Consider the following 18,130-nt stretch of genomic DNA (forward strand, 5'->3'; position numbering starts at 1 on the left):
TATTATTTTGATGAAATAAAGTATCATCTCATTCATTTAAAATTTATGAAAATTTTATTTATGTGAAATATTTATCTATTTATTTTTAATTAATTTGTATTTTATCAGGTAAGTTAATTTATTAAAAGTAAAAATAATATTTCTCAAGTTTTTTTTTTAGATGTAAGCTGCTTTCTAATCAATTCAAATTTTTCTGACCTTATTTTATATATATCCACATTTTCTCTTGGCCATGTATCATTTAATGATTTTATTTAATTCTTATTTTTTGTCTTAATTCTTTAATATGAATGTAAGTTTATTTATCTTGTGTGTAAAATTTGAATTATATATTTTATATATATATGTATATATATAAGTGAGTGTTTGTTTGTTTGTCCCATATGCAATCCTGTACCATTCATCCGATTGCGATGAAACTTTTGTGAATTGTGCATACGCTCGCAAAGGTTTCTGAATTAGTTTGGATCCACTAGATGGGGCTGGGTTCGAGATATTTTGAAAAATTGTATTTATGGTCCAATTTGGTTCACATTCAGAATATGTATTAGTTACATGAAAAGAGATATTTTTGCAAAAAATGGACCTGCTAGGTGGTGCTGGGGTTAAGATATTTTGAAAAACTTAATTCTTGATCTGATTTGGCTCTTATTCAGAATATATTAGTTGCATGAAAAGAAATATTTTTGCATAAATGGTCCCACTAGGTGGTGGCACTGGGAGTCGAGATATTTAAAAAAATTGTATTTGGGGTCTGATTGGGCTCACATTCAGAACATATATTAGTTAAGTGAAAAGAAATACTTTTTTCAAAAAATGGACTCGCTAGGTGATGCTGGGGGTCAATATATCTCAAGAAATTGTATTTATGGTTCGATTTGGCTCATATTCAAAATATATATTAGTTATGTGAAAAGAAATATTTTTTATGAAAAATGGACTCGTTAGGTGGCGCTGGAGTCATGATATTTTGAAAAATTGTATTTATGATGCAGTTTGGCTCATATTCAGAATATACATTGATTCCATGAAAAGAAATATTTTTTGCGAATAAGGGAAAGAGGGATAAAGGTGAAGACATGAAGAGAGGATAAAGGAAAATATTAAATTTTGTGATGTTCTGTAATGTTCAGTTTTTTAATGTTTTATCAAACTTCCATTTGTGTTCATTTAATCTATATGTATACTCTAATCTAGCAATAGCAGAGCATTGCTTCGTTAGCTAGTATTGTATATATATTGAAAGGTCTGCACTTTTGACAAGTGTTGTTACAATTTTAGCATCCTTCTAATTAACCCATCTTGGTCAAGCATGTGACACTTTTAATACTATAGATTTACATTCTCAAAGGGCAAAATAACCAAAGCAGTCAATGCCTGTTATCTTAAAAAGAAAGAATAAGTAAAAAAAAAATGTTTATAACTAAACTAGAATAACTTTTTACTCTATTAAATGTTGGTCAATTTAGTTTTTCTTTTGCAAAAATGTTTACAGTTTTATTATTATGTCGATTCTCTGAAAATGCCATCCTATGTCTGGAAAGATTGATCCCATAGCTCTATATTCATTTTATACATTGATATCATTTATATTACGCACCATAAAAGAAGAGCACTTGCTTTATAAACCAATTGATAAAGAAAAATTTATTTTTTATTATGTTAAATGTTGTTTTTTTCTTAGCTGTAAGTTACAATTTATTTTAAGAAATCCTGTATCATGTGATGTGCAACTTCATCATTCAATAACTTTGTTAACAGTTCACATCTGGTTGTCGATTTAGAAAATTTTCCCCAGCTTGAAGCTGTTCTTAAAAGAAAAATGGTTCAGTTTGATGATCGTAGATTAAACAGCACCATACATTAACTTTTGGACTGTACTTGTTCTTTGAAAATATATACATGGAGACTCCCATATATGCACATTTTGCTTCATGATCTTACCATGTGCATAATAGGTTGTCCTGCCTGAATAAAACACTTTTTTTAAAGACTTAATATAAAGACTTGAATTCCTTGCTCAAAGAAGTGTTTCAATAAATTACTATCTGTTACTGTATTTTATGTAACCTCAATTAAAGTTTTGTACATAACCAGCTACCCGTCGCAGCTTTGCCTGTGCTATGTAGTTACTTGGCATTTCCTGTAGCGGTCAGTTTTTTATTTTATTTTTTTTTAGTCAAATAACCAGAGACAGGTGCTCCCAGTCACACATACAATAATAATGCAGTTCGTTGAACCACAGCACTGTATACCTTCACACCCCTTAACAAAATTGAAATTAAAAAAACCTGAAAATGGTTTTTAAGTATTTATCTGAAGAGTATTTGCAAGCACAAATTTACTGATAACTATAGTCAGGATTGGGAAAATTTATGATCATTGTTAAATTTTTTTTTTACTTTTCATCATCCCTTTTAAGGTTGAATTTCAAAAATCTAGAAATTGGTTTATTGACATACAAATTACACTAACCAAACATCAGGTTGATTTCTTAATTTATTACTGAGAAATTGAAAAAACAACAGGTTTAAAAAAAAACTTAAAAACCCATTTTAATCTTTGAAACTTATAATTTCAAAAAATCTAGAAATTGGTTTTTAGATATTCATAATCATTCAGTTCAAACCCAGCTCAAACAGTGATAGACACCCACTGTTCAAAATTCATTAAAGTCTGTGCTTCAACTGGGAAATCTCCATAAATACAAATATATATATTTTTAAAGATTTGTTGAAATGAGATATAGATAGATTAATTTATTTAATATAAATTTAATTCTATTATTATGTAATATTATTCATTCAATTGTTTTTTAATCATTCAGTTCAAATCCTGTATACAGTTCATTAATTCAGTTATTTAAAGTATTTGCTTCAACCGACAAACCTCCATTACTATGTGTATGTGTATTTATTTTTTTTGAGATTAAATATATCCAAAAACCTTCTCAGTTATGCCAAGAAACATGGGTAAAAATTTATTAGCGTTAGATCCACTAGGTTTTATGTTTATCCCGAACAAAAAACCCTCTTCGCGACTATGTAGAAAAATAGTTTATGATCGTCCCTTTCAAATGTATATAATAAAATTTATTTTTTTTAATTGGTTGGGTTTTATTTCAAAACATAAGTTACTTTCTGGACAGAAAGTAACCTCATAGTATAGATAGGTTACTTTATTTAAAGTAAATTTAATTCTATTATAATGTAATATTATTCATTCGATTGTTTCGAATCATTTAAACCTTGTTTACAGTTCATTAATTCAATTATTTAAAGTTTTTGCTTCAACTGGCAAAACTCCACTACTACATATGAAATATATATATATATATATATTTTTCCCCCTACATGAAATATATCAAACCTTCTCAGTTATGCCAAGAAACTTGGGTAAAAATTTAGTAGTGATAGATCGGGTAGTTTTTTTGTTATCCCCAAAAAAAACCCTCTTCCTCTTTAGCCCTCTTAGTATAGATAGGTTACTTTATTTAATGTAAATTTAATTCTATTATTATGTAACATTCTTCATTCATTTGTTTCGAATCATTCAGTTCAAACCCTGTTCACAGTTCATTAATTCATTTATTTGAAGTTTTTGTTTCAACCAGTCAGCCTCCACTGCTACATATTATACCAGGTGTATAAATATGAAATCGGAATTTGCCCATAGATGGCCCTAGCTGTCAATGTACTTACCATCAAACCGCATCATTGGCACCATTATCTTTCTTTGACAACTGACAGAGATTTTCAACTCAACAATACAAGTTTCATACAACAGCATAGTTTTAATTATCATTGAACATGAGTTTTGTATCTACAAACTACGATTTGCAGACAGCATTGATTTTCTGTTACCATTTAAAGAAAACTGCTTCAGAATTGCATTGAATGCTTGTTGAAGCTTATGGTGAGCATGCTCTTGGTAAATCACAGTACTTTGAGTGGTTTAAAAAATTCAAAAGTGGCGATTTTGACATGAGAAACAAAGAACATAGAAGACCACGGAAAAAGTTTGAAGACGGCGAATTGCAAGCATTGTTGGATGAGGATGATACTGAAACTCAACAACAATTTGTAGATCAATTAAGTGTAACATTAGAAGCTGTCTCCATACATTTGAAAGCGATGGGTAAGGTCCAGAAGATGGGAAAATGGGTTTCACATGAACTAAATGAAAGATAGCAAGAAAACCGAAAAACCACTTGTGAAACGCTGCTTGCCAGGTACAAAAGAAAGTCATTTCTCCATCCAATTGTGACAGGTGATAAAATGTGGATATATTTCAAGAATCCTACGCATAAAAGATAATCGGTAACTCCAGGTGAACCATTGACATCAATTTCAAGGCCAAATCACTATGGAAAGAAGATTACGCTCTGTGTTTGGTGGGATCAGAAGGGTGTGATCTATTATAAGCTGCTAAAACGTGTCGAAACCATTAATACTGAACGCTACCGACAACAAATGATTGATTTGAATCAAGCATTGCGTGAAAAACAACCAGAATATCAAAAAGGCAACACAAAGTGATTTTACTTCATAATAATACACCCTCTCACACACAGCAAAACTGGTCAAAGAAACAATTGAGGCATTCAGTTGGGAAATACTTTTGTATGCAGCTTGGCTCCATCTGACTACTATATATTTGTATTGATGGGACATGCATTTGCTGAGCAGCACTTCACTTCTTATGAAAATGTACAAAAGTGGCTAGGTGACTGGTTTGCCTCAAAAGAGCAGCAGTTTTTTTGGCATGGCATTCATAAATTGTCAGAGATATGTGGCAATGAACAGTAATTTGAATAAAATATTTTTTTATCATTTTCATACAATAAACATGTATTTGCTATACAAAAATTTCAGTTTCATATTTACTCAAGTGTATATATATATATATATATATATATATATATATATATATATATTAACATTTTTTCAACGTGATATATATTCAAAACCTTCTCAGTTATGCCAAGAAACCTGGCCAAATATTAAATAACAATAGATCAAGTAGTTTTTTTATTTATCCTGAACAAAACAAACCTTCTTCCACTTTATATAATAGTATAGATTTATAGATACCCTAATATTTAATAAATGTTTTTACTGTGTCCTTTTATGTAGAGTTTTTTATAAGTGACTAAAGTACTTGAGACTGCACTTTTTTACTACAGCCTTCTGTGGTTTTAATTATTGCTAGTTCTTTACTATGTGTTATAGATAACCTCTCAGGTCAGTGATTTAATATCTTAGCTTTGTTTACATTTATTATTTAGTTTTCTTATTCCTCATCCATCATATTTAACATTTTTGTTATTACCTGAAGTGCAGGTTACAATACTATGTTTCCTTCAGCTAGTTTTAATTAATTTATAACTTTTATTTAAAGTTAGTTTATAGTTTTTAAGTGATTGGAAGAGTATATTACAGTCAGTCATTATTTATATGATTCATATGAAATATTTTTATTTACCAATCACTTTGGTGGATATTATTACTGTAGGAATTACATTAGAAGTTGTTTGTTTACTTTTTTAATTTATATATAACACAGTTGTTAAACTCCCCTTTGCCGTTGGGTGCTGCTATCTAGCGAGGGCTCAAGTCCTAGCTTGGTCAGGCGATCTGATCACGCCATATCCTACGTCATAATGCCGCAGGGAGTGGTCATTATGATGTAGCGACCTGCATGCATTCAGCGCTCGAATCTGATCCAAGGCGGTCACATTATACTCTTAGCCCTGATGGACACCATTCTTTGTTCAGATGAACATTAACTTAATATTGTATTTAATTTTATATTTTTTTAATTTTTATATATCAAGTTAAATGTTATGTTTCAATTCATTTCATTAACTGTTAAGACAACAATTCATTAAACCATTATTTAACAAGCAACAAGGCGTTGTCTTCATTCATCACCTATGAACATACAGTTCAACCTCGCTCTAAAATCTACCACAACGTGTTAACAGTCTTCAGGCAAGATTGTTGATAACCTAATTTTATTTTACATCACAATAAACAAAAATCAAACTTGTCTCTTAATTTTAAAATACTGTTGTACTGTATCTAAATACTGTATTAACTACTTTTCTATTTTAATATATATGTCTATAAAACAGGTGACACATGGGAGACGAATGGTTTTGAACTGCATAGTACCGAGAGCACAGTGTTGGGGATAGTTCTTCTCCTCACAAGACGCCATTTCAGTAACAATGGAGCCCAACATTGAATGTTTGCATATGACAGTTTTGTTAAAAGTGATGAGTCTATTACAGTTACACAGCGACTCCTTCGTATTAAATTCAATCTCAGTCGGCATGGAGCTGTTCCGAGTCATAACACAATTCTCTAGGAGGAACATTTAAGATCAGCTGGAAATATTATGAATAAGAAGCATAAAGACCCAAGACACAGTGTTATGACATTGGAAAACATACTAAGGGGTAAGGGAAGCACTAGTCAGAAGCCCAGGATTGTCAGCTAGATGACAGTTTAGCAAAGCCCAAGATGGTTTTGCCAGTGAGTTAGCAATCAATCATGAATCTGTCAGACAAATTTTACATAAAGAATTCAGTTTCCTTTCCTACAAAATTATTTTTGTGCTACAGTTAAATTGCACACACAGTTATTGTGCTTACAGTTGTGCGAGGACTTTCCTTACAGAATGTAAGTGATTTTGGGATTAATTGAAAATTTATGATGAATGATGAAGCTTATTTTCATCTGAACAGGACTGTAAATAAGCAAAACCTGTGTTACTGGTCTCCTGAACATTCACACACCATTCATAAACATCTCTGCACTCTTGAGTGACAGTCTGGTGTGCTGTTGGCTCTTTTGGCATTATCGGATCATATTTTTGTGAGCAAAATGGTGTTAATTTGACTTTATATGCTCGCATGCTTCAAATATTCTTCAGGCCAGAATTGCGAAGACGAAGAATCGCTTTAAAAGATGTTTGGTTCCAGCAGGATGTTGCTACAGCACACACCACAAATGATGCAGTGGCATTTATTTGATGCATATTTCTTAGACACATCATCTCACATTTTGGCAATGTTCTGTGGCCTCCAAGATCTCCCGACTTATCAGTCTATGACTATTTTCTATGGGTGGTACCTCAAAATCTCTGCCTACAACCACAAACCCTGCAATTTGGACAAATTAAAGAATGCCATAATTCAAGAAATTGTTACCATTTCTCCAGAGATGTTGGCCCATGTGAAGGATATCAAGAAGAGACCTGAGAACTGCATTTAAATTAATGGACATCAGCTTGAGGATATTATTTTTCATAAATAAGGTGAACATTGCTTTCAAATGGCATGTATTGAGCTTTAATTATGTCAGTAAATATAATTTAATTAAAAAATTAACAGAGTATTGCTTATTTAGAAACCATCATCTCCTGTGTTTCACCAGTGTATGTATTTTTAATGATTTGTATTTATTATTCATTAAACTTATTTTGTTAAAATAAATTAATTTCAACAAACAATTTTTTTTTGGGGAGAGTTGTGTAAATAAACAGATCCTGATTATATGTTGGATAATAAGGGGTTAATAACAGAAACATACTGGTAGCTGCACTGTAAGATTTTGGGTGTTAATTTCTGAGAGTTAATACTTTATTAATTTAAAAATTATAGTATAATGCTATGAAGCTACTTTATTTGTAATATGTACTAGTATCTGATTTAAGAGACAAAAATATTTTAAATTATTAAAAGTGTCATTAATCTTTTAATTAACTGCCAGGTTACTTGCTGTCTTGATTATTTAAACCCCAACTGATTTTTGCCTCCCCACCACCATCTTCTTCCAAACACTCTTACATCCACTTTTATTCCCAATTTGTTTGTATTTTTTCAAAGCTGATTTGTTCATCTAGTAGAAGTAAGTACTGATCCCAACATCAGGTTTATTTTTCAAGGCCTCTTTCAAACTAGTAATATTCTCTTCATAAAGGTATTCCCTACTTACTTTTGTTTTCCCCTCTATATATAATAAATTTCAAATTCTTTAAACTTTATTCTCCCTGATTTTCCATATTTTATTGTTGTGAACAATACAAAACATTATTTGTGAACAAACACATTATTTTCAAATGCATTCGATCATCTCTCACTCTTCCTATTTGTTTCCTAGGTTTCTTCACCATAAATATGTTGAAACATTACTATATAAAATTAAGAGGTGTATTCCAGATTTTACTGTATAATTTTTAATTCATATATTTTGTTTATCTATGCAGAATCATGTGAAGATTTATCCACAAATGTTGATGCCAAAGTATTAAAACAGGAAGTTATCAAGTGCCTTGAGGATGGATTTAAACTAAGGTCAGTATACATTAATCTTCAGACAGTCAAAATTATGTATGAACTAACTTATATTACTTTTCCAGCTACATGTCTATTCTGTTCAGCTATACAATATAATAATAATGAATGGTATACTATTAAAAAGAAAGTATGCTAATCAAGTCAAACATTGCATGTCAGGGTTTTTGCAGATGTTTTATGACCCCTTCTAACTAAAAAACAATTTTAGCATCGAATAATAGAAGGATATTATGTATATAAATGTTTGTGTATGACGTTTTTTTTTGTATGGTCTCAATACTGGAAAGATAGATTTGGATGAAATTTGTCATAATGATTTCTCTGTATGTAGAATTGATGCCAGTGACAGTTTGTCAATGGGGTGAGGAAGATATAGACTTCATCAAAATTTTATTCAAAGGGTTATTAGATTTTTCTCATAAATAATGTATAGCTTAGGTAGTTAAGTTATTTTCTGATGATGTTTGGTCCTATTCAAACTCCCATAAAGATATGGGGCAAAAAACACTTTTCTATTTTTTTCAGAATGTATTAAATAATTTTTACATATATTATAAAATTTTCCTTATATATTGGCTTTGGTGTGTCATATGTTTAAAAAATATATGACTTTATTTTGAAGTCAACCGATTAGTGATAGTGGGAGTGCATAGTAGTCTATATTTAGAACTGTTACTGATAAATATTTTGGTAAAAGTTTTTCATGCAATTTGCACAGTGAATTAGGTGTCAAAAATATGACTTTATAAGTTTGTTAAACAGATGGGATAATTTATGTACACAGGACTAATTAATTGTATATCTCAGTAATGGATTATCATACAAATTTTAAATTATATAGTTAATGAGATGTGTTAAGTTGTAACAGTTGTAAACTTGTTGAGTTAAACAACAAAGAGGATTGGGTAATTTATTTACATAACTAGTTGTTTAGCTTAATGGTTTATCATTAAAATTTTAAAATTTGTGTAGTTAATTCTATTTTTCTCAGAAAATCCTTGCAGTTGTATTTCAGCACTCTTGAACAGTATTAATCTGAACTATGTTATAATTCCAATAGAATCGTAGATTGTAGTGCAGTGTGCTTTTGCAGTGAAATGCAACTTATCTTTTTTTTTTTATAAAAAAAAGTTTGTGATTTTTCAGTGCAGATTATGAAGATAGTTTGGAAAGATTTTGGTTCAAATTTTGAAGCTACTGGGCTATGCAGTAATATAGAGAGTTAGCAGTGTTAACAGAACATAGAGTGCCCATTAAAAAGAGTTCATACTGAACCATCATTTGGGCTGATTGTAGCCAGTATTTGATAGATTTTACATAAAATCTATACCACTTCCTTCTCTACAGAATTCATGGTACTTCGGTAACATTCAAGGTTTTACATGATCAAAATTACAAAAACCTTGCAAATTTTTTTATAGTTAATCAGTGAAAACCAAGAACTGACTGGTTTACTTGGCATTTCTCCCGCCACCATTTCGGTCGCCCTAAAGCATAAGACCGAATTTCTGTGCCACAAACATCAACTGAACCTCAAACAGTTTAGCAACCAGTATCCTAACATAACTCCTAGAGCTTATTAACAGCGGGAGCGGACTAAGAATGGTGCCATACACCAGCTTACGTGTCCCAATCACTCACTTGTCATATATTTGCTAAAATGGGTAGGCACACCCATCAGCTACTAAAAATATATATGACATCCATAATAAAATTTATTTCGTCTAGGCACCAATTCACTGCCACGCTTAGGTTGCTCAATGCCAGCAAATACCTGTCCACCATTTTATAGTACTTGGAGCCATAATAATTGGCTGGTGGTCATCCATACTGAGGGTTAGCTTCCCACAGCAATGTGGTAACAGTCTTTCCCGTAAGCAAACTACAGATGCCGGTTGAACAAAGCAACCACATCTAGGAACTCCCACACAGTCCAGTAATGCAGACTCGCCGCTTGTGAGTGGCCAATTTTCCCCTTGACCTCTAAGTTCCAGGGTGGCCTAGTCTCTGCCCCCCCCCCCCAGAGCAAGGCAGTCAAACATCAGGAGTTCATTTGACGGGACCTCCCCGCAGACGCACAGCTCATCAACTGCCAGACAGAACTGAAACAGATATGGTTCAAGTTAGTATGGTTGGTGAGGATCCAGGCATCATTGCCCTTAAAAATGAACTTGAGGCATCCCCCCCCAAATCCTGTGTAAACTTATACAAGGATCTTCTCTTAGTCCTGATGTCCCATTCTAGCTGCCATGCTCCACCTGCACTCGGGTCTTCTAGCTGTGATCGTGAATTACTACGAACTAAAAGGAGACAGTCATTGGCAAAAGCCTGGACCGTGACCCCTTCTAGAAATGTCAGTCCCTGAAATCCGTCGAATACCAGGTTCCACAGCAGGGGACCGAGAATGAAACCCTGCAGGCTTCCCCTGGTAACAGATTTTTCCGCAATTAGTTGCGCATCCTTAAAGAGACCCATACAGTTAGACAAATAGTCATGTACCACGGCCTGCAGGGCTACAGGAACATTGCGGCGTTCCAACTCATAGAGGACAGAACTCCAACACAAGGAAGGAAATGCTGCCTCTATGTCTATAAAAATTACCAAAACACATTTACAGTCAGTACTTTCCATTTCGGCAAGAACATTTAAGATGCAATCCTCGGTGCCAACCCCTTTCACGAAGCCATACTGGCCTTGATTTAGAAAACAGTTCACCTCAAAGCTTTCTCAGAGCTGTTCTACAACTAGCCTTTCAAGCAACTTGCTGATTACTGGCAATCGATAACTGCTGACCTCACTAGGATCGTTTCCTGGTTTTAAGAGCACCCTTACCAAAACCACTTTCCAACAAGTTGGGAAGCAGCCCCAGCTTTGGCACCTTGAGAACAGCGTGTGCTTGGCACGCTCTCTTATGACAGGCAGGAGGTGGAATATAATATATATATATATATCCGGGTTAAGTTGGTCAATCCCTGGTGCCTCTTTCAGTGCCATTCGAGAAACCACTCAATCTATATCAACAGGATTCACAACCTGTTCATCAGGAAAGGGCATAGCCCCCGCTCTAATGCTAACCTCTGCTTCACCCTCCAGAGCATCTGGAAACAGAGTATCCAGGAACGCCTGGTAAGTTGCCACAGATGTTAAAGTGTGGTCACACGTTGAACACTGGACAGCACATGCAATGGCTTTGGCCGGTAACATGATTTTATGAGCTGCCAGGTGTTGCGCTGCAACTTGTGCGTGGAGTCTTGCCATAACTTGAGTTTGGTTTCCTTGATGGCATGAACATACTCATTACGGGCGCGCCAGTAGATCTGCAGACCCTCAGCACACACGTCATCAATGATAATCCCTATTAGGAAGCGATGCTGGTATCTTTTTCTAGCCGACCTAACTCTTGCGTGCAGCATGCTGAGGTCAGAGAACCACCACTTTTTCCCAGGTTTCTGCCTGCATTAACAGATGGCTCCCTGGAACCAGCAGTCATGATGGTGCCAGGCACTAGCCGATCAGCGGACTGCCCACTACCTAAGGGTTAGTCCATTGGTCGAGGCCACCATAGGACCCTATTACAGCCAGTCTTGGTGGCTCAGCCGAATTGCTCAGCCATCAATTCCACCTCCTCTCTGTGCTTTATGTGCCATTCCAACTCCTAAAAGGCAGTTGCGCACTCACGCCGCAGCTTATCCTGATCCAGGCCCCCATAGGTTATAGCGACCTGAATCTGAAGCTCTTAGACCACCTCCATGTAAATCTCATAGGTTATAAACCTATGTTCGCTCCCACTGGCCTTGGGCCAAACAGTCCAACTACTTACTCCAACCAAGAACTGATAAACAACATTGTGAGTGATGAGGCTCATTTTCATTTATCAAGTGTGTTAAAAAGCAAAACTTCTGCTAATAATCTCCCAGAAAAGCCAAAGCATTTCATGAGAAACTACTTACTTTACAGTTCTGAAGTTATATGGTGTACAATCTCTTCCTTAGTTATTGAACTTATATGGTAAAGAGAGGTATTGTACAAAAATTAAAGATTGTATTATGTTCTCATGTTAGATACCCTTTTTAGTTACTGAACTCGTCATTCAGCAAATAAGGAATCATTTTTTTTTTTTCAATAAGATGGAAGTATGAGCTACATCCCACAAATTTATGGGTGAATTTTTTCCAAAAGAGATTTTGAAAACCTATTTTGTCATGTTATTTCTGATATGGGAACATCATGTAACCAGCCTGGTCACCTGATTTTTTTAGGTTTTTTTGCAGGGGATATTTGGAAAATCAAGTATTCAGTGCACCAGCACCTCACACAGTTTAGATTTAAATTGATTATTATGAAAAATGTGCATTGCACTTATCTACACATTTCATATGTAAACACTTAACATTATTTTCACTCAAAATATTTGAAAACAGAACTTTCCATTCTAACTCTGAACTATTGTACACCAGCTTTCCATAAATGCAGCTGGCAGGAATGATTAAACAATTGTTCTACTGAACATGTGTAACATAACTGGAGTTGTGCAAATGGTAATATTTTCAGCCCTGCTTAATTTTTAAGGTGTTACTTGTGCAGTGATTGATTAAAGATAAAAGCACGTTTTCCTTAAATGCAATGTTATGTTTTATTATGCTGCAGTCAAATCCAAGCAAGACAAGCATTTGGACAATACTTGCAGCGAGTTTTGATGCGTATGAGTGGACATGGATCACGTGCTGCTGGTAAGCAACGTATTGATGATGGTCATAGTGAACTTGTTCTGCGTTTCCTTCAAAGGGCAGGTCACAATCTTCGATCACCATTCCATCTTAAGGTATCATCAAATATTTTAAAATAGATTTTTCTTTAATGTTCAAATTTATTTTATGTTTTTATAAGAAGTTGGAATTTTCTTGTTTATAATTGAAGAATATATAATTAAATTTACATATTGCACCTCGCAAATTTTTTTTTTATAAATTTATGTTTTAGTCAAATACTACAAACATAAACTGAGAAGAGCCTTCATTTTAAGACCCAAAAATCTCTTAATGTTTACAGTAATTTTTCTGGTTAAAAGATGGCCAGACTATCAGAAAAAAATTTCCCAAGAACAGTTTATTGAGAGATGGTCATAAAGAAATAGATATTCCTCAGTCCATTACAACGTCAAAAGAAATTTATTCTCATTCCTAGTTATTGCAAAATAGAGGCCATGACTGAGAACTTTAGTTGCACTCGGTTAAATTATAAAGAAAACTTGTCAAAAATATTTATTCATAAGCATGGTGCTTACGATCTGGGTTAAGAAGATACTTTAATGAGTGGTGAATGACATTTTATAATTATAAAATATATTATCTATTTTTTAATCCTTTATGGGATATTGCAAATATGTGTGCCCTAGGAAGTCTAGCTTTATCTGATGGACCTCCTTTACCTTAACCACTGGTGTACAGCTCTCAGGTAGTCCCATATTATGCAGGGTCACCACTCCACAGTAGTAATCACATTACAGTGGATTACAAAGTTTAATGAAAGTATTTTCTAGCCAGTCTCATTACGTTATTGTCTGACCTTGTATATATTTTTAAAATTACAGTTAAAATTTTTTTTTACAAACATTTATTTTAGAATTATTTTGTAAAATGAAAGCAAAACAAATTTATTGTGTATGCTACATAATAAGATGTATACTATACATCTATTATGAATCTATAGCTAGTAATAATATTGTAATACAATTGTTTCTCGTAAACTGAGCACACATTTAACAAATAAATCTTATTTACTTGTATGTAAGGTTGTTCAACAGAAGTCATCGAGTAATACAGTTTCGTTCTTACGCAATTAACTAAACTGAACAGAAAACACTTAAAAAGGAAAGAAAATTCTTGCAAATGTGTATATAGAAAAAACAAAAAGAAAAAGTGGGAAATACGGTACTCCTGAAGTTTGCCTGTGTGGGAGTTATCAGCCCTTACAATTATAAAAAAAACCAAATAGAATTAATTAACTATTCATCTCTCTGTGCTTATATATGCTAAGATAGTGTTTTCCGTTTTCCCTAAATTGTAAACTATCAGGCTGTTAAACAGTTGCTGTTTGAGGCTTGACATGAGGTTTCTAAATGAGATGAAAATTAGATTACATTATTAATATTTAGTCTGTGATCGAGATCTTGTTTTTTCTTTCGAAATATTAGACACAACTAGAAGTAAAAATTCTGCATTTTTTTTTTAGTAGTCATTGCATTAATTCTTTTCTAAATTTACGGACCTTGCTAACAAAAATTTGATCTCAGCAGGTAGTACTCTGAGTATACAGAAAGCAACATAAAGGTAAAATCTACAATATACTTCTTTATGGGGTCTTGGGAGAAGTATTACACCCAATGAAAGCAAACTGTTCTTCCTATAGATGTTGGTGATCACTTTAATAAAAAAAATATTTCTAAAGTTTTGTAAAATATAGATACCTTAGTGGAAGAAAATTCCTTTCTCTGAACAAAGCAAATGAAGGTGAGTACAAGGTTTATGGGCCACTGTTTGAATTACAAATTTCTGTCCCTTTTATCAATGGTTTAATTTCTGTGAAATATCCTCAATTCCATAATCATAAATTATTAATAGTTCTCAGGTTATTAGTATTTTCAATTCTATATTATAGTCTACCAACACATGATATAGCATATTCATTACATAGGTTACATTGGGCACAAGTTACGCACAAAATATAATTTCATCATATTAACAGTTACCTTCTTAAATTTGCTATATGCTGATACCAACTCAAACATAGATCTCGTGTTTTGCCAAGGTACTAGGCATGGTTGGTTTCTTGAATCTCTCCACAACTACATGACACACTTCAGCAACCCACAATGTACATTTTTACAGTTAGTGGCTGATCAGTGTTGGTTCTTAACTTGTAACAAATTAATTTTGTTTTCCCTATATTTACACTGTGAACACATTCACTTGAAACCATAACCTAAGTATTTGGAGATCACTACATACTAGACTGAAAAGTAGAACTCTATTGTCAGCAGCATAACTTAGCACCGAATCATCAGCAAAAAATAAAAATCAGTGGTAAATTTCCTGTTTAATGCTTCCCTCACACAGATCATTAATAAATATTAAGAAAAGCTCTGTGGATAACCCTAAACCTTGGGGAACCCCACATTTTACTAATCTAGCCATACTTAAGTTGTCTGATATTCTTACTTATGTCTTGTTTGACAGGAAACTGGCAAACCAACAGTTTTACACTCCTTGTACACACCCACATTCATAAGATTATTTAACAAGATCTTACTTTGTTAAATACCTTCTTAATATCAAGGAAGAGGCTTGCAACTTTTCTGTTAGTGTTTATTTCCTCACGTATCATTTCTAAAAGATTTAAAATAGCACCTATTATCTTCAGCTCCTTCCTGAATCCAAACTGATTTTTACTTCAAAAATTAATTTTAAGTAGGTAGTTTGATACCTTAACTAATTAATTTTTCTAGAATATTGACAAAAACAGATAAAAGAGCAATAGGCCTATAATTGTTGGGACAGTCTTTGTTTTCTCCTTTACAAATCAGAACAATAACACCTTTTTTCAATTGCTGAGAGTAAACACCAGTGATCATGCTAAGATTGTAAATAAATGCTAAAACTTCCAAAATATTCTTGACTATAATTTTTATCAATTCAATTTTAGACCATCAACACACCAGGGTTTCATCTTTAAAGATCCAATTAGATATTCTTTTTCAGAATTTGAAAATAGGGAAAAAGAGCATTGAAGAAGAATAATTATTGCATTGCTGAAATAAAATATTATAATGAATGGATTGATTATTATCTAGATTTATACTGCTACATTGAGATTCATTAGATATATTTACAAAGGAATATTAAATTTATTGGCTATTTCTAGGTTATCAGTTATAATGTCACCATTTTCTGTAAAATTTTTATTTCTTTGACAACTTTCTTTTTTGCCAATAAGATTATCAGTCAACTTTCACCCTTCCCGATAATTCCTTTTTACATTGCTAAATGTTTCTTGGCAATGATTGGTTTTGACACACATATGTCCTGTTTTAGCTTATCGGGAAATTTATTTAATAATCATAAAATTTTTCATTATATGGGTGTTTTAAAACTTTTTTTCCTGAACACTTTAGCAAATTGTTGTTCACCAAGACATTGATTCTTGCCTGATATTTTCTTGCTTTTAACACTATATTTTGGTCGCTGTTACAACAGAATCTTTAAAGATATTTAAGATAGTATCATATACTATATCAACGTCTTTACAGGCGTATACTGTCCCAGCTTGTCTCAGATAGTACATTTGTAAGAACAGCATTATCAAACTTTATAATGCAATGATACTTTATTTACAGAAGTGAAGGAGAGTGTACATACAGCATGATCGCTGAACAATCCTTATGCTATAAAGTTCAACAGCGGATCTATGATAAATGTTTTCTGTTAATTTATTGTAACGAATATACAGATGATCAATGCATGAAACATTGGATCAACGGTCTCAGGTGGGTTCGTGCTAATAAGCGATTCCAAACTGAAGCTGGACTAGGAAAATTTATACTCTTCAATCAAAACATTGGTTTTCAATAAGTTAATGTTTATAACACCTGTGTATATAAGAATCTTGTCTTTTATAGAAGAGAGATAATCATAGAGTTCACTGATAAACACATTGGCTCGTAGATTATGGAGTCTGTGTTGAAAGTGTTGAGATAGAACTACAATTTCTGACTTCAAAGATAATTTTTATGCCATCTGCAGAAATTAGTATAATTTTATGAGACTGTGCACCGATTCCTGATTGTAGATAAATCATAATGCCCTCAACTCTACAATTATCATTACAGTCAGTATAACAGTAATAATTATCAATGTGATAATGATATATTTCAGCACTGTATATCCACATCGTAGTAAGTGTGATAAAAGTCAATAAATTATTTAATCTACCCAAGTTACAATAAATCAAAATTTTCTGTTTTCCCTTATACCGTGAATATTCCAAATTAAACATAGATTTGTATTCATTATCTGTTAAGACACAAATAATTTATATATAGAAGAGTAGAGGAAAAATCTACTTAAATGTAAACTAAAGCAAATCAATATCAAACCAAGAATGTGAAAGTAATATTTTGTACTTAATCCCAGCTTTTTTCACTTTGTATAGTAAATCAATTAGAGATAAGAATAAAACAAAAGAATTACTTACATAGAAAGTAAAGCAAATGAATATTGGACAAAAAAAAAGTTAAATTATATATATATCAAAAAATTTTACTTAGATCCTGAACTGTTTCCAAAATGGTCACCGGTTGACCATCAGTTTTCCTCATCAGAGTTTTTTTGTTCATATCCGCAAGTATTTACAGCCCTTATTCAATTTAACTTGCCTCATCATAGCCAGAACCCTTCTTCTCTCCAGCTAAAGTCTTATTCAGGTAGACGTCAGATGTGAGACCTAAATGTTAGGTCAAAAAATCTCACTTGACTCTTCATTTCCATAACTATTCCTCTGTTGCGGATTGGAAGGCGATGACAGTTGTCAATTTGCTCCTCTGAAATCAGATAACCCAAAGCATTGCCAATGGATTTCACTAAGCTTAGTAGATTTTCTTTTTTATCCTAGAGATAATTGTGGAGTTCTAAGCAACTGGCCTTACAATATCACTGTTAGTCAAAGGCTGTACGATGTAGAGTTTCATTTTCTTTTTTAAAGCAGTTATCT

The 18,130-nt window shown here is 32.8% G+C and overlaps 1 protein-coding gene across 1 annotated transcript in view; it reads left to right on the top strand.

The window, feature by feature from the left end:
• Positions 1 to 3,983: 3,983 nt before the first annotated feature.
• Positions 3,984 to 18,130, top strand: part of LOC142324826 (tubulin polyglutamylase TTLL5-like) — a 30,976-nt gene continuing 16,829 nt past the window's right edge. The window contains exons 1-3 of the mRNA XM_075365840.1: positions 3,984 to 4,137; positions 8,275 to 8,362; positions 13,013 to 13,187. Coding sequence (XP_075221955.1) covers positions 3,984 to 4,137; positions 8,275 to 8,362; positions 13,013 to 13,187 — 417 coding nt within the window. The remainder of the gene's footprint in view (positions 4,138 to 8,274; positions 8,363 to 13,012; positions 13,188 to 18,130) is intronic.

The sequence above is a fragment of the Lycorma delicatula genome, chromosome 5 (assembly GCF_047948215.1).
Source record: "Lycorma delicatula isolate Av1 chromosome 5, ASM4794821v1, whole genome shotgun sequence".
Classification (NCBI taxonomy): Eukaryota; Metazoa; Arthropoda; class Insecta; order Hemiptera; family Fulgoridae; genus Lycorma; species Lycorma delicatula.